The 25,920-nt window shown below is 45.0% G+C and overlaps 1 protein-coding gene across 3 annotated transcripts in view; it reads left to right on the top strand.

Moving 5' to 3' along the window:
- LOC132395766 (peptidyl-prolyl cis-trans isomerase FKBP5-like) overlaps nucleotides 1–25,920 on the top strand; it is a 291,454-nt gene that overhangs the window by 6,488 nt on the left and 259,046 nt on the right. Inside the window, exon 1 of one of the 3 annotated variants that reach the window (XM_059972768.1) lies at nucleotides 6,711–7,317. The exons of 1 other annotated variant lie outside the window; for it this stretch is intronic. In XM_059972768.1, coding sequence (XP_059828751.1) covers nucleotides 7,165–7,317 — 153 coding nt within the window. In that variant the 5' untranslated portion in view covers nucleotides 6,711–7,164. Of the gene's footprint in view, nucleotides 1–6,710; nucleotides 7,318–25,920 lie in introns of those variants that run through there. One more of the 3 variants, XM_059972770.1, reaches the window with a different exon arrangement.

The following is a 25,920-nucleotide window of genomic DNA, read 5'->3' as shown; positions in this document are numbered from 1 at the left end:
AATATAGTATTAATAGCAAGATTCTTGGCAGTGTGGAGGATCAGAGGGATCTTAGGTTCTAAGTCCATAGGACGTTCAAAGCTGCTGCACAAGCTGACTCTGTGGTTAAGAAGGCGTATGGTGTATTGGCCTTCATCAATCCTGAGATTAAGTTTAAGAGCAGAGATATACAGGACCCTGGTCAGAACCCACTTGGAGTACTGTGCTCAGTTCTGGTCGCCTCACTACAGGAAGGATGTGGAAGCCATAGAAAGGGTGAAGAGGAGATTTACAAGGATGTTGCCTGGATTGGGGAGCATGCCTTGTGAGAATAGGTTGAGTGAACTCGGCCTTTTCTCCTTGGAGCGACGGAGGATGAGAGGTGACCTGATACAGGTGTATAAGATGATGAGAGGCTTTTCCCAGGGCTGAAATGGTTGACACAAGAGGACGCAGGTTTAAAGGTGCTGGGGAGTAGGTACAGAGGAGATGTCAGGGGTAAGTTTTTTACTGAGAGAGTGGTGAATGTGTGGAATGGGCTGCCGGCAAAGGTGGTGGGGGCTGATTTGATAGGGTAATTTAAGAGACTTTTGGATAGGTACATGGAGCTTAGAAAAATAGAGGGCTATGGGTAAGCCTAGTAATTTCTAAGGTAGGGACATGTTCGGCACAACTTTGTGGGCCGAAGGGCCTGTATTATGCTGTAGGTTTTCTATGTTTCTATGTAAAAAACAAATAATCAATAAATATTGAGAACATGAGATGTAGAGTTCTTGAAAGTGAATCCACAGGTTGTGGGAACAGTTCAGTGATGGGCTAAGTGAAGTTGTGATGTTTTTCCCACTGGTTGAAGAGCCAGGTGGTTGCTGAATCTGGTGATGTGGGACCTGATGCTTTTGCACCTTCCCCTGAATCTGGTGATGTGGGACCTGATGCTTCTTTCAGATGGTGGTAGTGAGAAGGGATCATGGCCTGGATGGTGGGGGTCCGTGATGATGAATGCTGCTGCTTTCCCATCAAAGTGCTTTGTGTTGATGTGGTCAATGGTTTGGAGGGCTTTACCCATGCTGGACTGGACTGTAGGATTTTCTGTTGAAGGGCACTGGTGTTTCCATACCAGGCTGTGTTGCAACCAGTCAATATACTCTCCAGCACACATCTGTACAATCTTGTCAAAGTTTTAGATGTCATGTCGAATCTTTGCAAACTTCTAAGGAAATAGAGGCACTGCCGTGCTTTCTTCGTAATTGCACTTACATGCTGGGCCCAGGATAGGTCCTCTGAAATGATATCACAGAGGAATTTAAAGTTGCTGACCCTCTCTCATCTCCTGTATCTCCTCCCAATGAGAAGGAGGCATGACAGTCAGAGACTGCTTGGAGGAGACAGCTAGTTTAAGGAGGTGAAATGAAGGGGTCATGAAAGACCTGGCGGGTGAAGGTTGGACACTGGTGAGAAGAGGTGACAGGTAGAAGGAGCAGCAGAGACTGGCGGGTGAAGGTTGGACACTGGTGAGAAGAGGTGACAGGTAGAAGGAGCAGCAGAGACTGGCGGGTGAAGGTTGGACACTGGTGAGAAGAGGTGACAGGTAGAAGGAGCAGCAGAGACTGGCGGGTGAAGGTTGGACACTGGTGAGAAGAGGTGACAGGTAGAAGGAGCAGCAGAGACTGGCGGGTGAAGGTTGGACACTGGTGAGAAGAGGTGACAGGTAGAAGGAGCAGCAGAGACTGGCGGGTGAAGGTTGGACACTGGTGAGAAGAGGTGACAGGTAGAAGGAGCAGCAGAGACTGGCGGGTGACTGGTGCTGGCAGCATACGACAGAATCTGAAAGAAAGACAGAGCTGGGAACCAAGGATGATCACCTGGGCTGACAACAATGGCAGAGAGGAGGACACGTCCTCATGTTGGAGATTACAATGGAGCAGCTTGAAAATATAAGGACAGTATTGTTTCCAAGTACAGTGCTCCTATTACATGTTATCTGAATCAATTTCTCTGCACTTGCCCCTCCACCCAAGCTGGGCGGAAGGAGAGACTGTTTCTGAGTGTGTGTCAGCCTGTCTCCGACGGTGAGATGACCTGCGAGTGTGTGAGGCTGTGAGTTTCTCTCTGAGCTCCCTGACTAATGTGCTGAAAGTGTTCTGGCAAGTGTCACACCAAACAGTTGTTTTTGACACCACTTCCTGTCAGCCTCCAGGGATGATGACGTGTGGAGACCTCTGGTTCCCATTGCCATACAATGCCTCCCTTTTGAAGTGAAACCATTGTCCTGACTCTGAGGCCAAAGTCAGACAAATGGGCCCTTTCTCTCAGTCATAATCCTGTTCCCCTCACCTAGAGACCTGGACCATTATAAGTGTGCAGTCCTAATGCTCATGTATCTGGATCAACTACGCAGCCCTTTTTACAGAGCAGATAAAAACACCACTGTTTCTCTATAATTATGAAATGATTACCTTGTCTTTGGGATGCCTGGCCAGTGAATGTTAGAAGCTTTCCAACTGATAACTTCATATTTTCCTTTATCCTTAACTTTAACAGTTTATATTTCTAAGAACCACCGCAGACAGAGTATTGGAACGAAACTATTGTGTTTCCTTTCTGAGCAATCCCATGCAGCTGTCAGTTGTTAACCCTTGAAAAGCTTTCCCCAGCATTTAAAACAAACAGGCTAAAAGCCTAACATGGGCAAAATGAAGCAGTTTTGTCAAGTCATCACCCCTACATTCCACCCCCAATAAATTGACATTTTGGGATGAAAAGATTGATCAGGAATATGAAACATTGACTATTCTTTTCTTCCAGCCGATGCTGCTTGACTTGTTGAGTTCTTCCAACGGATTGCTGCAATAAATGAATTTGTTTCCTCAAGGATCATTAATATCAAACACGGACTTAGTCTCATTCTTTGATCTATGGATTGTAAACACACAGCTACATTTGTTTCGTCATTTGCTATGACTTGTCCCATTTCCAGAAAGGAAAAATGCACTTATGATTCAACATTGGCAAAACAGCAATTCCATCCACACTTACAACACAGAAAAGTACAGCACATGGAAACGTCTTTAAGCTGACCATATACAGTATATTCCAGATTAAACTAATCCTATCTGCCTGCACGTATCCTGCATTTCTCCATTCCCTGCCTGTTCATGTGTCTGTCTAAATGCTTTGCTATCGTATCTGCTTTCACCACGTCCCCTAGCAGTACTGTCGGGGCAGCTGCTGCCCTCTGTGGAAAAACCTTGCCTCGTAAGTGTCCTTTAAACTTTTCACCCCTCACCTTCAACCACAGCCTTCTAGTATTTGACATTTCCATCCTAGGAAAAAGTCTCGATCTACTTTATCAATGCCTCGCATCATTTTATATACTTCTATCAGGATGCTCTTGTCTTCAGGCATTTGAGAGAAAACAATCCAAATCTATCCAACCTCTGCTTATAACTAGTGCCCTTCAATCTGGGTAGCATCCTAGTGAACTTCTGCAGCCTCTCCAAAGCCTCCCTCATATCCTTTCCACGGTGTGGTGATCAGAACTGTAGACAATTCTCCAAATGCGACTTAACAAGAGCTGCAACACGACTTCCAAGTTGATCAACCTGTGTTACGTACTCGTGACACATGACAGTGGAGCCCTTGTCATGTGACTGGGGTTGAAGCTATACTGGACTTGAGGTGATGGTCTTGTGATGGTGGAGTGACGTCATTTTCCCGCCAGTAGAGATCATGTGACAGGTTTTTTTTACAGGTTATAAAAGGTAGACCCCACCCTGTGAGGAGGGGCAGTTCGTGGCTGGATTTGCCAAGTTGACTTCATGCCACTGTGTGATTTAAGTGATGACGCAGTTTAGTTGAAGGATGAAGTTTTTATCTAATGCCCAAAGTTTAAAAGGTCATTGCCAGCAGGTTCTTTACGATTCTACTAGTTCGAGACTGTGGAGAGTAAAGATCGAAGTTCGGGTATTAAAGATCGAGGAGAATCGCTTTCTACGGTGAAACGGGTTTCAACCTTTGTTTGATCCTTATACGGAAGGATTTCGTGGACTATCTTCGTGTTAATCCCTGGGTTTAACCAGAAAGGATTGAAGGTAGTGAGGAAGGAAAGGTCAGTGCCTTTAAGCCGTTTCGTTTCGTAAATTCTTCGTGGGAAGTTCGACATCGGAGATCGAAGCCAAGCGACGTGAAAGAGAATTTAAATCGTCTTATAAAGTCTCTCCCTTTTAAATGGACTGTGAGCATATCAAACTTTTGGCAATACCACTTTAAAGAACTGTTTTTGCAATATCGCTTTAAGAATTGTTTGAGCTGCCGCACAGCAGCTGTTTCCAGTTACGTTAGTGTTTGTTTACTTTTGGGGGGGTTTGTTTTCTGTGTTTAATAAACGTGCTGTTTGTTATAAAAAACCCTTGCCAAACTCATTTATTTATTGTTGCCTGAATACGTAACACCTGGCTGATGACAGGAAGGCTTCTTCTTATGCCTCCTTCATGACTTGACCCACTTCTGTTGCCAGCGAGTCCGATGTCGCTCACTGTACTTGGACTCATAAAATGCAGCAGCTAGCACTTAATGGTGAGTTGTCCTTCTCTTCATTGGCACTCTTCATCCTATTCCAACCTCCTCCTTTCCCATTATCGTACTCCTCATTCTGTCATCAAATAGTGTTTTGGAAAGAGGCAAGATCTGGTGCAGGCACAGATCTATGTCTCTCTAGCCTTTATCTGGAGGAAATGCTCATACCAACTGTTTAGGTACAGGGCAGGAGTATTGGATCAGCCTGACTTGAATTACCTAGAGCCAGTACAGGCTGATGGGCTGAATAGCAGTGCTGCAACTCTTCTGCATTCTCTATCCTCCACCTGAGACTAGAAACTCTTATTCTTTGCTTCTGACAAAATAAAATATTCCTCCTTCCAAAACATGTACTTCCCTCATACTGAGTCCATTTCACATGTTCTAGAATCGCGTTTGATCTGATGTTAAACAAAGTTCCCTTTTATGTCTATTGCCAAGACCACTTCAGCCTGCATCCACAACATTGTCTGTCTTCTCTGACTTTATCCCCACTGACATCAGATCACTATTGTGGTATGTTTGTCCTCACCAGCAGTCACCCATACCCTCAAGGACACATGCCTTTCACCCCAAAGCGGACCAAATCATAGTTCCCAAATGCAGACTGGTAATTCTAATTATAATTTTACTCCATATTCCAAGGAATCCTGAATTCCCTTCCACATTCTCATCCTTTTTCCCCTTGTCTCTGCCTAGGGTGTTTCTCCTGTGGCAGGCCAGGCAGCATCTGTGGAAATGGATGAACAGTCGACGTTTTGGGCTGAGGCCCTTCATCGGGACCGCAGAGAAAAGGGGGAAGATGCTGGAGAAAGAGGGCGGGCGAGTGGAAGGAGGACAAGCGAGGTGGCCGGTGGAAATGAATGAAGTTTCAGGCTGAGATCCTTCTTCAGCATCTGAAGAGTCCTCCAGCATTTTGTGTGCATGGCTCCAAAGCTTTCATTTCTCTTCTTTGCAGACCTCCCAGTTTTGTCCCATTCTCCCTTCACCCCACTGCCCCTACTTCCCTTCACCTATCTTCACCCAACTCCCACCTATGGTTCCACCCACCCACAAGCCCCCAACTTCCTACCCAGCTCCCCTTCCCCTATTCTAGTTCCATCCACCGCTTGTCTCAAGTAGTTCCCATTGTCCATCACCTTTACTTATCGGACTCCATCATTGGAGCAGTCCTTTGTGTTCCTGCTTAACTTTCCTACCTGCCTCCACCCTCCCAACCCCCAGCTCACTCCATTTGCCTCAATTGTTCTTGTCTACTTCCATTACCACCATCTCCCAACACTACCCTGTTCCTCTCCCTTCCCTGTCATCTTTTACTCTTCCTTAGTCTAGCCTTCCCCTCTTTATGCTGGCCGTCTCCCCTCTCCGCTCTCAATCCTAGTCACAGGGTTCCTGTCCCACCGACACTTCAGAGGGTGGTGCATGTGTGCAATGAGCTGCCAGCAGAAGTGGTTCCATTGTAACAAAAGTGTCAATAGGTGCGTGGATGGAAGGGGTATGGATACAAGAAGATGGGACGAGCCGGAAGATCAGGTCAACATGGACTAGATGGGCCTAAGAGCCTGACTCTGTTCTGCAAGACTCTGTAACTCCTTTCCCCCACAAATTGCTGCTCAGCCTGCTGAGTTCCCGATAGTTGGGCGTTCCAGGTTCCAGCATCCTGTGTTTGCTTGCCCCCTCTCGCCTCTGTCTCCCACTTCCACCCTTCCTGCTCTCCTGGTTGACTCCATCTGCCTCAACCTAAGTCAGGACGGACACAGGGCTTGTCCAGGCTGACCAAGTGCCCGCCCAAATTAGTCCCATTTGCCCACGTGTGGCCTGTATCCCTCCAAAGCTGCCTTCCCCATACATTTATACTTGTCGTCAGTAGATCCATCTTCTGCAGGACCTATCTCACCCCTCGGCCTATCTTCAGTCCTCATTCCACACTCAATTCTGATACAGGAGTTTCGATAGTTCCTCCTTCCTCCTTCCCCCTCCCCACCCCACGCCGCCTCTCGCTGCCCGGCCGACTATGTTGCCCCAGCAGTTGTTACCCCATTCTCTCATTGTCTACATGAACGCAGACCTCTTTCTAACAGTCTCTTCCCTGGGTTCTGCCCCCACCGGCCCCTTGCCCAGTGCCCAGTGCCCAGACCCTCCTGCTCGGATATCGTAACCCTGAACACTCGCCCCTGATACGTCACACACCGATCGTCCAATTAGAAACCCCGCCTTCTCAGCGCAGTCTCTTCGAATTCAGCAGCTGTAGCAGGAATAGGCCGCTTTCATTCGCGCTAGGAATACTGGGACGGCCTCTGTTCCATATCTTTCGGAGCGCAGTGAAAGGCGGGTGAGAAGAGAATAGGAGGTGTGTGAGGAAAACAGAATATCCAGGAAGAGAAGTCGGAGAAAACAGGAAAGAAAGAGCTCTGGAAGCATCAAGCGAGCAGTTTGACCTGCGAGGGTGATTGGGTGAAGTGGAGATTTAACGATAATATTTGATCTTGCGCGTCTATTCAGAGCCGACCTGCGACGTTAAAGTTACGGTGTATTCAAGGAAAGTTGAGGGCGTCAACGGGAGAATCAACGGGCAAGCGAAAGTGAAGAGAGAAAAGGAACCAATATCTTATGGTCGAGGAAGGTCAAAAGTCGACCGTGGATCTTCGCTGTGAAATGACCACTGGTCAGGGGCGCAGATTACCGGCGAAGGAAGGCGAGATTACAGAACTGGAGCCGGGGGTAGAGGATCTGACACCCAACCGAGACAGAGGGGTGCTGAAGGTAACGTGCACTGCACTTCAATTTGTCCTCCAACAGATGCACAAACACATATTTGGACTGTTGGTAAATGTTTGACCCCCACTTAAATGATAACATTTAGTAATCGGACCGAGCTCACCCACAAGATAAATACTTTTCTCGTAATAGAACATGGGTCTGCGAAGACGGTCTCTCATTCGCCCGGGAAATTTCCATGAATGTAGCACTGATATTTCTCCCCCAAATGTTTATACCGTTTGGTATTTTGCGCGCTTCGATACATTGGGAGAGCACTTATGCAGAATTCCCTGTACAGTACTTGACTGGTCATATGTTTACGTTGTACATAATTTACATGTTAATTTACACGAGTCTTCACGTCAAAATGGGGATAAAATGGAATTCTCGCAACGCGTTTTAAATGATAATTTTCAGATGAATTGATAGGCGTCCCTGTTTAGTTCTGTGTGGCTCACCCACACGTCACTAAGCATCGCCGCGAACTTGCACCGTGTCGTTGTTTTTGCAGCGTAACACGTGCATGTTGGTCGGCTAACTCTATCGCCAGCTACCACCGGTGTTTGGAACCGTCTCCAGAGCGCTTTCGTTCATTTTCTGGCGAGCCCTCTGCCGCCGCTCCCACTCACCGCACGGCAGCAGTGGCTGCTCTCTGCCCGACTTCGGAAGAGACCGGACCAGAGGTCCGCAATAAGCTCTTCAAACGCAGCACAACGAATAAAAGTTTCATCTTAAGGTTGCTTGACAACTGCCCTCACAGAGGCACCTGGGCACACATTCTGACTTTAAATCTTGTTGCTGGATTTGCTCTCAGGAGGCGACAATGATTTAAAATCAGAAAGGCATATGATGCTCGCAGATTTTTCAGCGTTAAGCCGCCATTCTCTGTCGGGATCATGCTCAGACTGCGCACTCGTACAAGTTATTTTAATCAGTTTGAACCGCAGGCACGGCGGATTGCCACAGGGCCAGAGATCATTCCGGCGACGATGTGATTGCCGACGTTCCTACAGCAGGGCGATCCAGTAGCAGCAGCTTGGGCTGCCCCAGTTACTGGTGTTATCCCCCGAAAGATTCTCCGTGGCCGGGGTCGTCACTGCAGCCGCTCTTGCTTCTTGTAACTATACGCATCCGTTAGTCTCGGGAGACCATGGATTTGCGCCTTGGAAAGTTTCCGGGGCGCAGGCCAGGGTTGTACGGGAGGCCGGCAGTTGGCCAAGGGAAGGGCAAGGGCCGATGCAGCTTGGCACCGCTGTTGTCACAGAGCAATGTGTGGTTCAGTGCCTTGCTCAAGGACACAGCACATCGTCATAGCGGAGGCCCGAACTAGCGACCTTCCGACCAACGCCTTAACCATTTGGCCATTCTTGTAACTGGATCACAGTTATTGCCGCCGACTTACAGGGGTCCACAGACCCCCTCGGTTAATGGTAGGGGACGATGGCATACAAAGGCTGGGATGATGTTCAGTTTGTTGTTTTGCAGTACAGTGCCAGACATAAGATTACCATAAATGACAAAATAAATAGTACCAAAAAATAATAAGGTGGTGTGCATGGACCATTCAAAAATCTGCTGGTAGGGGATAAGAAGCCTCTGAGTGTGGTTCTTCAGGCTCCTGTACCTTCTCCCTGGTGGTAGTAGCCAGCAAGGAGCATGATCCAGGCGATAAAGGTCATTGGTGATGGATGCCATCTTATTGAGGCACCGCCTCTTGACAATGGCTGTCTCTGTGATGGAGCTGGCTGTATCTATAATCCCCTGCGCCCTCTTGCGATCCTGGGCAGTGGATACGCCGCACCGGGCTGTGATGCAACCAGTCAAGTACTGTCCGCCATATCAATATCTGTAGGAATTTGCAAGAGTGTTTGGTGAAGTATCAAATCTCCTCCAACTCCTCATGAGGTAAAGCTCCTGGCAAACTTCCTTGGCGTTCTGTCAACGTGTTTGCGCAAGATAGGTCCTCCGTGATGCTGATGCCCAGGAGCCTTTCTGCAGCTGACCCCCTGGTGTGGGTCCTATAATACTGGTACCGTGACAGAAAACAGATTGGAACCCAGTACCCTGCCAGGGCAGACCAAATAAATCTGGCTTGTGAGGTACTGCGTTTTTCCATGCAGGGTTACGTGTCCCAACCAGGTGGAGACTTTGGTTCCCAGCTTCTGATTGGGCGGTCCCTTAGGATGTCATTCGAACTTAGTGCTTGATCTTTTTATCCAGGCCAACAGCTGAAAGAAGTTTTCCTTACAGTATGTCACAGCCTGGTCTAGCTGAGGATGTCCCAAAGCACGTTACATGCCGTACAGGATTGCAGTCACTCATGGGAATCCTGCTTGTTGACTGCATGAGGATCAGAATCTTTCTACGGTCACATTTCCGAATGGTCCATGAACCCGACCTCATTATTCCTTTTCTAACGCACTATTTACTTATTTTGTGATTTATAGTAATTTTATGTCTTGGTTCTGCACTGCCGCTGAAAGACAACAAATTTCATGTCAGATGACACTGGACAACAAAGATTTTGCTTCCTGAATACTTTTAGGTGTATCTTATGAATTTTGACTACTGATCATGAAAATTGCCATGAAATTTCCCTATCACACATCATTCTTAATAAACATGTTTATTATTTCAATTCATAATTCAAGTCAATTAAGATGTTGCCTACAATGTAAGCTGCAAAGTTTCCTGTCTTGTCCAGGCATGCTTAGGCAGTGTGGCTGCTGCATGGCAGGACAGGTTTAGTAATAATTACTGGGTTCAGGACTGTAAGGGTGGAATTTGCTATCACCAGGCACAAAAATTTCTATGAAGGATTTTGATATTTGAGACATGCTTCCCAGAATAACTGATGCCAAGATTAAGGAAAGCAATTTTGTTGGTCCACAAATCAAGCAGGTCATCAATGACAGGCAATTTGAAGAATGTCTAGTGGGACTGGAGAAAATCACATGGAAGGCATTCAAGAAAGTTGTTGAAATTTTTCTGGACATCTACAGAGCACCAAACTACGTGCAGTTGGTTGAAAGCAAGCTTCAAGCATATAAAACCATGAAATGCAACATGTCACTAAAGATTCATTTTCTGCATTCCCAGTTAGACTTCTTCCCAGCAAATCTTGGTGCTGTTAGTGACGAGCACGGTGAAAGGTTTCACCAGGACATTGCGGTCATGGAGAAAAGATACCAGGGCATCTGGAATCCATCAATACTGGCGAATTATTGTTGAACTCTTAAGCGAGAAGCCTCAGACACTGAGTACTAATGAAAATCATTAACAAAATATTTTTAACTTAGTTGAACTATTGCAAAGCATCAGCACCATTATACAATTAAACACATTCAATGGAAGTTAATTTGTTGTTTCTCCAAACTCCTACATGATACAAGTATTCTGAAATTATATTTATGTTCATCTTCAAGCAGTCTATCATAAACAAAAAAAAATTCTGAGGAAGCAACACTTCTGAAAATATTTGTTGTCCTGTTGTAAACCTGATTCTGATTAATAGGGGATTGTCCTCTAGCTCCCTATTGTTGGGTCCTCCATCAAATCATCATCATCATTACATGCTGTGTTGTATGACGTGGGCGATCATGGTCTTTCAGAAACCATGATTATTCTTGGTAAATTTTTCTACAGAACTGATTTGTCATTACCTTCTTCTGGGCAGAGTCTTCACGAGATGAGTGACTCCAGCCATTTTCAATACTCTTCGGAGATCATCTGCCCATCGTCAATGGTCGCATAACCTGGACTTGTGATATGTTCCAGTTGCTCATACAACCTTCCATCACCTGTTTCCATAGCTTCACATGACCCTGACTGGGGGCTAAGCAGGTGCCCTGCCTTGTCCAAGTGTGGCCTGCCGGTTAGCAGAGGGAAGGAGCACTTATGCCTCCTTTGGTAAAGACATACCTCCGCCCTGCCACTCCATGTAACACCTTGTTCAGAACGTACATAGCTCTGAAAGTGCAGCAGACCCCGTTATCACCCCTGAGGTATTAGTTTGTACTTGCGTCTATGTAGTGCTAGAGATGGGAGTGCTACCAAAGGAGACAATGAATGTTTCAGAACAGATTTCACAACAAGCAGCTGCAATACTTGCAGTACAAGAATGTGTGTCTACTCTGCTAGAGAAATAACTTCCTGTTGGCAGTTTAATTTCGGGATATGCTTTGTTTCTGTTGTACATTTCAGATAGAATAGGCAGTTACCAACATTTGTGGCAAGAGAAAGAAAACTTGTGGAGGAACTCAGCAGGTCAGTCAGCATCTATGGAGGGGGGTGGAGAGTGGATGAAGGGTCTTAAAGCTGCTGACCCTCTGACTTCCTCCAGTGTTTTTAAACATTTTTTGCTGCAGATTCCATCTGGGGTCACAAATGTCTTGACTCTTCTAATGATTTGTGGGTTGTTTGGAAATTGCCTTAGAGTTCTAAAACATGGGGGAAGGCCCTTCAGCCCATTGCATCATGCTGGCCCATCAGTCACCCAGTACACTAATTGCATTTCATTCTCCTACATTCCCCTCAACTACCTCGCCCCTTTCCCCATTCAGATTCTATAACTCACCTACACATTTGGGGGAGGGGTGCGAGGCAACTTTGTGGCCAATTAACACACTGAATAGCACACCTTCGTAATACAGGCAGAAATTAGGACACCTGGGGTAGTCCTATGGAGAATGCACAGATTCCATAACTTCAGCTCCAGATTTAAACTGAGTCATGAGATCTGTGGGACAGCAACTCTCTACCTGCATTAAATTCCTTCTGCCCTCTTTCCACCCAGATTTCTTGACTTCCGGTAAGATTAAAAGCCCTCCAGAGTTACCCATTGCCTCAGTCACTAAAGCAACTTTGTATCTAGTTTCCAAAACACTTTGAATCCCATGTGGTCTAACTTTTCAAACAGCCTATCATACCCTGTCAAAAGCCTTGTTAAATTCCATGTAAACCACATCTGTACCACGGTCTTTAGTAATTTTCTTCGTAATCTCCTCAAAAAACTCAGATTTGTGAGGCAGGATTTCCTATGCACAAAACCATACTTGTTATCCCTAATCAGTCCCTGTGATCATGTGGTCATGTGATCATGGCACCATGTCCAGAAGGCTTTACGATACTGAGACAGAAGATGAGCTGAATTCCACATGCCTCATTGGAATAGTGTAGGAGTACAAGGACACAGAAGACAGACAGACATAAAAAAAAATTAAAAATACGCATGGTCTACCCCATCAGCGAGTTGCTCGTTGGTGGAGAAACTGAAGGAGCTGGACTTGGTGTGGACCATGTTGTCACCAGAGTCAGAGAGGCAATGGTGCGCGAAGGCGGTGTGCAGTCTAACAGTGAGTGATCATCTTGGTCACTCCTCTTGTGATCGCAAGATCCTGCTGGACATTGTTGGTGTGGAATGCTGCAAGTCCAATTCATTAATTTATTGGTGAGTGGCAGGGGAGCTGTGTGGCCTTGGTTGTAGCGAAGACTAGACCTCAAGCCAGGGTGTTACCTGTTTGCAACTGCCCAGGGGGAGGTGTTGGAGTGGGGTGTGCTCTCGAAGTACTGGAGGTGGTGTGGCATGGTGTCCATGCTGGAATAAGTGCTCCCCCTGTATTCACTCAACAGAAGACAAGGCACATTGTGTCTGACTGCAGGTTGCTGCAGCATTCACGGCCTCAGGGACTTGGACTGTATATTTTTTGTGTGACCGTAATTTCCTGCTATCTTACATGTGCAATATGAGCCTTGTGCTGTTTGTGGCTGTTGACACTGTGTTCTGCTCCTTGACCCCAGAGTAACGCTGTTTCAGTTGGCTGCATTCATGGGAGCTTGTGACAATTAAAGTTGATCTTGAACTTGAATTTAATTTGGAGTAAAATTTTGAACTAATCTGGACTCGAGGTTACCAGGTTATTTTTGTGTTGGTTATCTAAAAGTAAGTGGAATGGTCACATTAAATGCACAGTTGACACAAGAATTAATGTTATTTAACAATTCCAATGTTGGTGATACAAATCAAATGGGCACTACTTGGAAAATTCATCCCCTGTTTGTGTTCACAACTTTTACAATAAAGGAATATTGCCTGATTTTGATATGTTGAAATCAACTATATATAGCAAGTTATAATGAAAGGGAAATGTTCTAGAAAAACACAACAGGGCAGAAGAACATGGAAGTGAAGAAATCAGAAGTTGTTATTTGCCAAGCGAACAGCAACCCAGATAACTTGGATTTCTCGCCATCTCTGACTAGTTTGGTGTGATCTCCATCTTGTCATGCTCCTCTTTCCAATATTTCTCCTTTGCAAATTTGCAAGTAAAGGACCATTAATCAGAACATAGAACGCAGAACTCCACAGCACAGGGACTGCCCTTCAACACTAAGTGTCTGTCCTGAGCATGATGTCAGTTAAGAATAATCCCACTGTATGGTTGAAGTCTGTCAGATGGCAGTCTACGTGCCTCTGTTTGTATCTACTGCAACTGCTTCTCTTGCAGCAGTAGCTCCTCTCTATTTTCAGTGGAAAATTTTGGAAAGTTTATGCAAAATGATTATTTTAAATATAAACAAATCCAGGAACAGAAGGTACAAGAAGTACATGCAGACCTTTCAGCCTGTCCTGCTCTGCAATTAGGTCAAGGTTTGAATCCATTACCCATCTGAGAACCATGTTTCTTGATGCCTTTATCAAATATTGAAAACGTTTTCAGGCAGACAATTTTGGGGAGTAGTACCTTTCTTACCATTCTCCGTGTGGAACTGTCTCTGCTCGCAATCCTGAATACCTGTCAGCTATTTGTCTTGATAAAGCTACTTAATAGCTTTAAAGAGTGAAAATTGTATAGTTTGGATTAAAGCAGAATAGAGGAAAGGTATGACATTGGCTGCAAAACCGCTAGGACTTTTCATGTGAAGGGAGTTTGTAGGCATGGGAACCACTTCTTTGGATCGTTAGTCTTTACATTTTAGATTAATGGTCTTTGTTACTTGTGCTTTCAATACAGGCACATCTCAGAACTCTGATAATTCCAGTTCCCCTATTTTTTTTCCAGTGCCATATCATGACACCATTTTGCATGTCACAGTTGCCAATGAGATATTGGAATACATAGAAGGGTTAGTCAGCACAATTTTGCACACCACAGTTCTGGAGGAGACATTGGATTGCTCGAGGGAGAGAGAGTTTAAAAGAAGTGAGCAGGGTTAGTCAGCACAATTTTGCACACCACAGTTCTGGAGGAGACATTGGATTGCTCGAGGGAGAGAGAGTTTAAAAGAAGGTTTCAAAGGTACAATTTAATGTCAGAGAAAAGTGTACAATATACCTTCTGAAGTGGTTTTTCTTCGCAACCATCTGTGAGAACAGAGGAGTACCCCAAAGAATGAATGACAGTTGAATGTTAGAACCCCAAAGTCCCCCCAACTCCCCTCCCTCCTGTGTGTAAGCGTCAGCAAGCAGCGATACCCCCTCTTGCCCCCACCAGCAAGCGAAAAGCATCAGCACCTGCCGCCGAGCACTCAAACGTACAGCAAAGACACAAACTTGCAGAATTACAAAGACTACTTGTTCACCCGGTATTCGACATACCACAGGCTCTGTCTCGCTCCCTAATAAGAGAGAAAGAGGTGCCTCCATTTCGCAGCGAGAGGGGAGACATAACAAACAACTCTCTGGTTTACAATGTTGCATCACTTTTTCCGAGCTCTGTGCCCAAAGATCTCAGGTCTCTGGGCACACAGCCAAAGATCTTCCAGCTCCCACAACACGCCAGACTGTTGGGACACCAACCCTTGATCCACCTGTCTCCAGAGCCCTGAGATCCTAGACCTTCAAAGACAAGCTGACCTCTTAGGCTGAGCCCTTGACGTGCCAAATAACGGCCAGTTATGAAACCCCGAGAGCGGGTCCCATTCCCGCAAAGAACCGAAGTCAACGTGTAGCTCCAGGTCAGGGTTTTCAAAAGTACCCTGAAAGGGAAAAATAGAGGCATCAAAGATAGAAATAGAGCTGTTTCCGAAGATGCAAGCAAAGGGGTCGCTGTTTAGGGCCATCTAAAATGAGCAGAGGCAGCAGTTGACACATTTTACACACCGCCATTCCTGATGAGACATTCGATTGCACATAATTAGTCATTTGGCAAGGTCTAGTAAGTGGGGTTTGAGTGGCCATTGTGAGAGCGGTCACTGTGTGAGTGGGCCAGTGTTAGTGTGGGGAGTTGAGGCTGTGGCGAGGAAAGGGATAAACCGTAGGTGGTTTTTTCTTGTTATTTATTCTTTCTTGCTTTCTTATTGCACATTTAGAGCAGTGGGGGTGCTGGATGGGATAGTGGAATGCTCCTCTTGTGGATGTCCCCGGTGACCGCACCTGCAGTAAGCCCACCTATCTGCAGCTTCTATCAGACTGTGGTAATGCTTTAGAGCTGGCAGTGGATGAACACTGGATCATTCAGGAGGCTGAGCATGCAAGGAGGTAGTTAGACTCAAGGTAATTGGGTGACCATTAGGATGGGGAAAGAGGATGCCAGTGCAGAATACCCCTGTGGCTGTTCCCCTCAGCAACAGCGCTACCACTTTGGATATTGTTGGGGGGGGGGAGATGACCTAGAAGAGGAAATCCACGGCAGTCAGGTCTCTGCCACTAAGTCTGGCTCCATGGCTCAGAAGGGAAGAGGGGAGAAAAGGAAAACAAACAAGCAGTTTGGTGGACGAGAGCGAGGTTCCTGAATGGTCTGTTGCCTTCTGAGTGCCAGGGTCAGGGAATCTCGGACAGGGTCCACAGCATTCTTAATTGGGAGGGTGAGCAGCCCAAAGGTCATAGCCCAAGTAGGTACGATTGGCATTAGGAGTGACGAGGTCCCACAGAGTGAGTTCAGGGAGTTGGGTGCTAAAGCACAGGACCCCTCGGGTTCTGATCTCAGGGCTGCTACCTGTGCCACGTGCAAGTGAGCCCTCAAATAGGAAGATCATACAGTTTAACATGTGGCTAGGGAGTTGGTGCAGGAGGGAGGGCTGCTGGTTTTTCAATCATTGGGCTCTCTTCCAGGGAAGGTGGGACCTGTACAGAAGAGATATTTGGATCTGAATTGGAGGGGGACTACTATTTGAGCGGGAAGATTTGCTAGTGCTGCACGGGTCATTTAAACTAGAGTTGCAAAGGGATAGGAACAAGAGTGCCAAAACGGATAGTTGAGAGGTTGTGGAGAAAGATGTTGTTATAACCTCAGACAAAGTCAGGAATCAAAAAGTTGAGCATGGTGGGACTAACGCCTTGAGCTGTGTACTTTTCAATGCAAGGAGTATCGCAGGAAAGGCAGATGATCATAGATCGGGGCGTGGATCAACACTTGGAGTTATAATTTTGTAGCTATTAGTGACTGCAGGAGAGTCAGGTCCAGCATCTCAATACTCTGGGGTTCCGTTGTTTTAGACGTAATAGGATGGGAGGGATTAGATCCCATTACTTCTCAAGGAAATTGTCACAGCGTTGCTCAGTAGGACAGACTGGAGGGCTTGTCTAGTGAGGCTTTATGGGTAGAACTGAGGAATAAGAAAGATACGTCCACGTGAATGAGATTATACTATGGACCACCCAACAGTCTGTGGGACTTAGAGGTGCAAATCTGTAGAGAGATCACAGACTGTTGCAAGAAACATAAGGTTGTGATTGTAGGTGTCTTTAGCTTTCCACATATTGACTGGAAACGCCATAGTGTAAAAGGGCTGGATAGGGTAGGGTTTGACAAATGTGTTCAGAAAAGTTTTATTGATCAGTACATAAAAGTCCCAACTAGAGAGAGTGCAATATTAGATCTCCTATTATGGAAGAAGACAGGGCAGGTGACAGAAGATTAGCTCCTGGTAGGGGAACAACATAATATGATTGTAATGCCATTAATTTCGATGTAACTATGGATAAAGATAGGTCTGGTCCTCGGGTTGTGATTCTAAATTGGAGAAAGGCCAATTTTGATGGTTTCGGGAAGGACCTGGCCAGTGTGGATTGGACAGATCATTTTCTGGCAAAGCTGCACCTGGTAAGTGGGAGGCCTTCACAAGTGAAATTTTGGGAGTACAGAGTTTGTATGCTCCTGTCAGAATAAAAGACAAGTTTAATAGTTTTATGGAACCTTGGTTTTTCAAGAGATTTCGATGCCTTGGTTAAGAAACAGAAGGAGGAGTATAGAAGTATACGGTAGGTACGAATTAGCAAATGAGGTACTTGCAGAGAATAGGCAATGCAAGAGAACACTGCAGAGGGAAATCGGGAGAGCTAAAAGGAGTCTTGAAATTGCCCTAGCAGACAAGGTGAAGGAGAATCATTAAGAGCAAAATGATTTCACGGGACAAAGTTTGTCCTCTGGGAGATCAGAGTGGTAATCTATGCCTGGAGTCGAAAGAGATGAGAGAGATGTTAAATGGGATTTTTACATCTGTATTTACTCATCAGACAGATGTCAGTGTTATTAAAGCTGATTCTGATTCCAATGGTAGTTGGATAGATTGAGAAAGTCATTTTTACAAAGGCATAATTCTTGTACTTAAGGTACAAGAACAGTGCGTGAAGACAAATATCTGTTTAAGGCTTAGTAAATCAATGAATGGATCTCAGCAGGAGTAACATGTCATGGAGTTATACAGCATGGGAACAGGCCCTTCAGCCCATCTCAGAAATGCTGCCCAAATTGTTTTTTTGTGGTAGTCCCATTTTCCCTAGGTTTTATAGCTGCCTATTTCTGTGTATCAGAAACAATTAAATAACAATGTTCAACAGAGGATTTCATAAATACTTAAAAAGGGTAGAAGGTAAAGGATTGAAGAGAAAGAGCAAGGGAAAGGGATTAATTGGATCAATATCAAGGTGTACGTGGATGTGAAGGGTATGGTGAATAGCTTTCTACTTATCGTAATTATGTTGTTTTAAGATTTTGCCCTCTTGTCTAGGGAAATAGAATCTCCACAGCAATGTGTCAGCGATTAGGCTGAGCTGAGTTGTAATACCCAACTGGATAGAGGAGATCCTGTTGGGTAATTCTCCACACAAGAGGCTGTGGATGTCCAGTGCATCTTTACATTCACAGGTGATGTCAGAATTGTATTGTACTTGTAGGGAATCAGCAAGCAAATGGACTTGAGTACAAGATTAGCGATGGTTCATTGAAGGGTGAAGAGAATTGAGGGGGTGATGTGGTTTTTTGTTTTTGTAATAACATTTCATGGAGTTATTGGCCAGGGCTCACTTCTATGGAGCATCTGCCCAATGGAGGATATGTGTGAAGCAGTTTGCCAATGGAAGGCACCATGGAGCATTCAATTGATAGAGGAGATCCACAGTGTAGTTGATCACTGGTGCACTCTCATGCAGTATTTCAAACAAAATAGGTGGCCCATCAAGTCAGCTGCAACATAACTTTCTGACTCTTGAGCTCAATGCACTGCCTAATAAAGCAAGCATGCCACATGGCCTCTTTGCAATCCTATCAAGTTGTGCAGCCATTTCTGGAGAGATCTTAAGTAACTTGTCTTGGTCAGATGACGTTTGGGCAACTGTGATAAATGTCATCTCCATTTCACAAATTGTATATTGAGAGTGAGTGTAGAAAAGTTTTATAGTAACTTAACCAGTGTAAGAACCGACTGGGCTTTTTTGTGTCTGTTTGAAAAGATCTCTTATCGAGGTCTTAAGGAATAAAGATGCAGAGGATGTTTTCATATAGAAAGCGTGGAGCAGAAAGAGGGTACACATAAAGGGAACTTGAGACAGATTTCTTCACATAGAAAATATGAAACTGTTGAATCAGATGATGTTTATGCAGTTAATGGAGAGGATTGATACATGCCAGAGTTTTGGGAACTGCAGGATATTAGCACAGACAGCAAAAAAGAGTTTGAGTGTGTATTACGACAAATAAATACCAGTCTGGATCAGTGGGTAGATTGGAATCTTACTTGATTATTTCTGTAATATTACATTTAAAACCCAGCTGAGAAGTTGCCTGCCTGCCAAATCCTGCAGTAAGCAGAATAACTTGTGGTTTCCTGTGTGCACATTGGACTGTCCGTTGCCTGTTCACTATATATCTTCCAATTGGGGCTGCTGGCTGCCCAGAGTAAAGCTGTACCCTGGCAGTTGTTATTGGCCATTACCAGTACATGACCTGTTGAGCTGGGCAGTTGGGGGCAAAGGTTTCCCCAGCTGCCTTGCTTGCAGAAAAATGCTTTCAAGTAGAAGATGAAGCCGTTAGAATGTACTTTATTATTGTCATACGTGGATAAAGACTTTCTTATTTTAGTTATCTTACTTAGAGATACAGCTCTCTGAGCTGCACTGCCCAGCAACCCTGACTTAACCCCAGCCCCATCAAGGGACAGTTTACTAACCTCTCAGGTAAGCCTCGTACTGTGGGAGGAAAGCTCACACAGAGAGGAGGTACAGAGGATGCCGGGATCAAACTCTGAACTCTACACCCCAAGCTGCAACAGCGACGTGCTAACTGCAAAGCTACCGTGGTTTACATACTATCCAGACAGATCATTTCATTGTCATTGAGGTAGCGCAGGGCGTGGGGAACAGAATGCTGAATGAAATACTAAAGCTCAGGGAACGTGCAGTGCAGGTCAACAGAAAGGTGCAAGACCGTAAACAGAGGTCAGTTGTCCACCTTATTATACCGAGAGTCTGTTCGATAGTCCACCAGCAGCAGGGTGGAAGCTGGCGTTAGGCCTTCTGGCACATGCTTTGCCCAGAGGGCACTGGAAAAGGGAGGATGTTTAAGGTGATTTCCATCTTTATGTTGGCTGTTTTACTGAGGCAGGGAAGGCTGGTTGCCATAATCTGCTGAGCTATCTGCAGTTCTTTGGAGTCATAGAAAAGTACAGCACAGAAACAGGTCCTTTGGCCCATCTGGTCCATGCTGAACCATTTAAACCACATAGTCCCAATGCCCTGTGCCAGGGTCATAGCCCACCATACCCCTATCATCCATGTACCTATCCAGACTTTGCTTAAACATTGAAATTGAGCTGCACTGGCAGACCATTCCACATTCTCACCACCCTCTGAGTAAAGAAGTTTCTTGTCGGGTCCCCCTTAATCTTTTCAACTCTCATCCTCACCTTATGAACTCCAGTTGTAGTCCTACCTAACCTCAGTAGAAAAAATCTGCTTGCATTTATCCTATCTATACACCTCATATCTTTGTTTACCTCTAATAAATCTCCCCTCAATCTTCTACTATGTTTCAAGGAATAAAGTCCTAACCTATTCAATCGTTCCTTATAATTCAGGTTCTCCAGACCTGGTAATATCCTTTTAACATTTCTCTATATTCTTTCACTTTATTGACATCTTTCCTGTAGGTAGGTGACCATAACTGCAGACAATACTCCAAATTAGGCCTCACCAACACCTTATACAACTTCAACATAACATCCCAAATCCAGTACTCAGTACCTCGATTTATGAAGGCTAATGTGCCAAAAGCTTTCTTTATGAACCTATCTACCTGTAACTCTACTTTCATTGAATTATGGACCCGTATTCCCAGATCCTCAGTGCTCTACCATTCACTGTGTAAGACCTATCCTGGTTGGTTCTACCAAAATGCAACACCTCACACCTGATTGCATTAAATTCCATCAACCCATTTTTCCAGCTGGTTCAGATCCCACTGGAAGTTCTGATAGTATCCTTACTGTCCACTGCACCCCCAATCTTACTGTCATCCACAAATTTGCTGATCCAGTTAACCACATTATCATCCAGATCATTGATATAGAGGACAAACAACAATGGATCCAGCACTAGTCCCGGCTGGACCACTAGTCACAGGCCTCCAGTCAGAGAGGCAACCATCTACTACCACTCTCTGGCTTCTCCCTCAAAGCCATTGTCTAATCCAATTTACAACTTGAATGCAAAGCAACTGAACCTTCCTGACCAACCTCCCATGCAGGACCTTGTCAAATGCTTTGTTAAAATCAACACAGGCAACAGCCATTGCCTTGCTTTCAGCAATTTTCCTGGTATCTTCCTAACAACCTCTATAAGATTGGTTAGACACAATCCAACATGCACAAAACCATGCTGACCATCTCTAATCAGTCAATGTCTATCTAAATACAGTAGTCATATATCCAGCCATTTTAGAACACCTTTCAGTAACTTTCCCCATTATTGATGTCAGGCTCAATGGCCTGAAATTTCCTGGTTTATTTTAAACAGCAGAACAATATTGGCTATCCTCCAGTCTCTCACCATAGTTAAGGATGATTTAAATACTCTGCTACAGCCCTTGCAATTTCTGCACTTGTCTCCCGCAGGGTCTGGGGGAACACCTTATCAGTCCCTGAGGGTTTATCCACCCGAGTTGCCTCAGGGCAGAAAACACCTCCTCCTCTGTAAGCTGTGTAGAGTTCACCACCTTCCTGCTGCATTGCCTCACTTCTATAGACTCTGTGTCCATCTCCTGAGTAAATTCAGATGCAAAAACATCCATTGAAGATCTCCCCCATCTCTCTTGGCCCCGCACACGGATTACCATCCTGACCTTCCAGAGGACCAATTTTGTCCCTTGCAATCCTTTTGCTCTTAATGTATCTGTAGAATTGCTTAGGATTCTCCTTCACCTTGACTGCTAAGGCAACCTCATGACTTCTTTTAGCCCCCCTGATTTCTTTCTTAAGTGTCCTCTGCATTCTTGTACTCCATAAGCACCTCATGTGTTCCTATCCACCTATACCTACTGTGCGCCTCCTTATTTTTTCTTAACCAGGACCTCAGTATCTCTTGTAAACCAAGGTTCTCTAAACCTATTATCTGACAGGACCATACAAACTCTGTACTCTCAAAATTTCACTTTTGAAGGCCTCCCACTTACCAAGGGCACATCTGTTGGAAAACAACCTGTCCCAATCCACACTTGCCATTTCATTTCTGATACCATCAAAATTGCCCTTTCTCCAGTTTAGTATCTCAGCCTGTGGACCAGACCTATCTTTTTCCATATTTATTTTGAATCTAATGGCATTATGATCACCAGATGCAAGGTGTTCCCTTGCACAAACTTCTGTTACCTGCCCTGTCTCATTTCCTAATAACAGGTCCAGTATTGCACGCTCTCTCATTGGGACTTCTATGTACTGCTGAAGTAAACTTTCCTGAATACATTTGACAAGCTCTATCTCATCTAGTCCTTTAAAATTATGGGAGTCCAAGTCAATATGGGGAAAGTTAAAACCTCCTACTATAACAGCCTTGGCTTCTTGCCACAGTCTGTTCTCTCTACAAATTTGCTCCTTCTAAATCCTGTAGACTGTTGGGTTGTCTGTAATATTGCCCCATTAAAGTGGTCATATCTTTCTTATTTCTCAGTTCAATCTATAACACCCTACAAGATGAATTTTCCAATCTGCCCTGACTGAGCACTGCCGTGACATTTTCCCTGACAAGTAAAACCACCCTTCCTCCTTTAATCCCTCCCTCTCTGTCATGTCTAAAACAACAGGAGCCCGGAATACTGAACTGCAAGTCCTGCCTCTCTGCAACCATCTCACTAATGGCTACAATATCTTAATTCCAGGTTTTGTTCCATGCCCTGAGCTCATCTACCTTCCCTGCAGTACGTCTTGCATTGAAATATCGGCAGCTCAGGACATTAATTGCATCACGCTCAACCTTTTGATTCTTGCCTTTGTCTGATGTTTTACCAACATCCTGTCTCCACAACCTCTCCACTAACTGTTCTGGTACTCTTGTTCCCATCCTCTAGCAACCCCAGTTTAACCCCCTCCCTCCCAATCCCCTGTGCAGCACTAGCAAGCCTTCCCTCTAGGATATTAGATCCCCGCAGCTCCGTACAAACCGTCCCTTCTGTACGGGTGCCACCTCCCCTGGAAGAGAGCCCAATGATCCAAAAATCTAATGCCCTCCTTGCTACACCAAATCCCAAGCCACATGTTAAACTGTATGATCTTCCTAGTTCTGGTCTCATTAGCACGTGGCACGTGTAGCAATCCTGTGATCTCAATCCTGGAGGTTCTGCCCTTTAACTGAGCACCTAATTCACCAAACTTACTTAGCAGAACCTCATCACTCTTCTTAACTATGTCATTGGTACCTACATGGACAACGACCTCTGGTTTTCACTCTCCCGCTTCAGAATGCTGAGGACTCAATCTGAGCCATTCAGGACCCTGGTACCCAAGAGGCACCATACCATGTGGGAATCTCGTTCAGATCCTTTCTGTTCCATACCAGTCGAAGAGGGTTGAGAATAAGAAACTTGATGGGCTGTGGAAAGAATTAAATAGGATTAGAGTAACTGAGTGTTGAATAGAGTGTGGGAACAGAGGAGGCTGAGGGCCTAACTCTATGCTGCAGAGCTCTAAAGCAGGGGTTCCCAAACTGGTGTCCACAAACCCCTCGGTTAATAGTGGGGGTCCAAGGCATAACAAAAGGTTTTCTCTAAAGGGTTCTCCTGCACTTTTTAATTCTCAGTAATTAATTTGGCCATCATTTAACTTTGATTGTCCCTTAAGCTCATATTTTAAATCAAAACCATTTTTTTTCGTGTCTCCCTTTGCCAGTATTAAATCGAACTTTAGTCATCCCAGTGTGGCTCAAACAGCACATGCCGTTCCACCTTACTGAAGTCTTAAAGATATTTGTTTAGTTTTCATGTGGAGGTCTTCATTTTCAGTGATGCAGCATTCAATTCTGGAGTGAGCTTGCATGCAGTTTCAGTTCATCTGGTACACGCAGGTACCAGCCATGTAGGTGGGGAAATTATCTTGTGGTGATGCCAGCTGGGAGTAAGCAGAGTTTTGCGTCAGTCAACGTGAAAGGTGTTTCAGAGACGCAGGAGACTGCAGGCGATGGAATTTGTAGCAAGCAGCTGAGGTGTGAGCAATATGGACAGAGGAGCAAACGCGAGGAAATGGAAAGCCTGCGTCAGGACTGTAGGTGCCACAGAACAGAGAGGCTTAGGAGCTCATTGACAGCAGTGTCACAAGTAGACAGGGTGGCAGAGGAGGTGTTCGGCACTCTGGCCAGAGCATAACAGGTGGGATGTTTTATCGATGTAATATAAGACATTGATGAGGCTGCACATGCAGTCGTGTGTCCAGTTTTGGTCACCTTGTTATTGTAAAGATGTTATTAAACTAGAAAGAGTACCACAAAGATTTATCAGGGTGCTGCCTGGGCTAGGGGGCCTAGGTTGCAAGGAGAGGTTGCGTAGACCAGGACTTTATTCCCTGGAAGGTAAGAGGCTAAGGGTTGACCTGGTGGAGATATATAAGATCATGAGGGATGTAGACAGAGTGAAAGCACATGCTTTTCCCAAGAGAGGAGGTGGTAAAGACACGAGGGGGATAGATTTAAATTCAGAAGGCGAGAGATTTATCCCAGGCAACCTGTTCATATTCTATACTTTCACAGCATGGTCCCGGTCAATTTTGACCCAGCCCAAGAATCCCCTCATAACAAGTGAACTACAGATCTATTTAGAATGTATAAACAGCCTATCTGATATTAAGAAATGGGTGATTAATCCTTAACTAATGTTTCAGAGATCTAAAATCCATTTCATTAGATACGGGTCAAATTTGACCCAGAATAGCCTCAGTGTACAAAAGTTTGTAGCACCCGTACAAAAGTATAAAATTTCTAAATATTTTCATTTTTGTGCAATTTGGGTAACTTTTGGAAAAGTCATCAAATTTTGGCTAAAAAAAATGGCATTTAGGGTGTTTGTATTGCTGTCAAATGTCAAAATGGGTCAAATTTGACCCAAATGGCATGTAAGGGTTAAAAGAGACATCAGGGACAGTTCCTTCACACAAAGGCTGTTGTGTATTTGGAATAAACTGCTTGAGATAGTGGTTGAGGCAGGCAGGCAGGCACTAGCAACATTTATAAATCACATAGGCAAGAGCTGTGCACAGATAGGAGTGGGTTAGAGGGCTATGGGCCAAATGCAGGCAAATCCGACCAGCTCGCTGGGCATCACAGTTGGAATGGACAGGACGGGCGGAAGGGCTGGTTCCAAGCTGTATTAGTCTATGACTGAGATTCTGCCTAATTTACTGAGTTGCTCCGGCAGTGTGCTTTCAGTTGTAGTTTTGACGTAAGGTGGTCAGCAGCGAGTTGGGCCTCTGCAGGGACAATTTAAAGCAGGTAGCAAACAGAAAAATTACTGGTTAGTTTCTATTGGCTGTTAAAACATTGAACAAGTGGATGAAAGCTTTGCCAAAAGTGAACTATTAAGTTGTTACCCAGCAGGATGGTAGAAATTCTTTGGCGAACGATTGGGTTGGGTCCTAATCCGATGGTAAATTGGATTACTCTGGTTCATCAGATTCCTCCTAATAAAAGAACATTTAGATTAAGTAGAGAAGGAACTGGCAGTTTTTTTGTGCCTCCTTGGCTCCTTATATATTCCAAATGTTATTGACAATTTCACTGAAGAAATAAATTATCCAAATGCTCAAAAAGATCAGGAACTGAATTCCCAGAGCTCATAGAACATTGACTGTGCACTTACACATAATTTATCCAAGAGACAAGTCCTGTTTTGTAATAATTATCTGCCGATGATG

Source organism: Hypanus sabinus, chromosome 6 (assembly GCF_030144855.1).
Source record: "Hypanus sabinus isolate sHypSab1 chromosome 6, sHypSab1.hap1, whole genome shotgun sequence".
Classification (NCBI taxonomy): Eukaryota; Metazoa; Chordata; class Chondrichthyes; order Myliobatiformes; family Dasyatidae; genus Hypanus; species Hypanus sabinus.
This window is presented reverse-complemented; position numbering and strand designations above follow the sequence as displayed.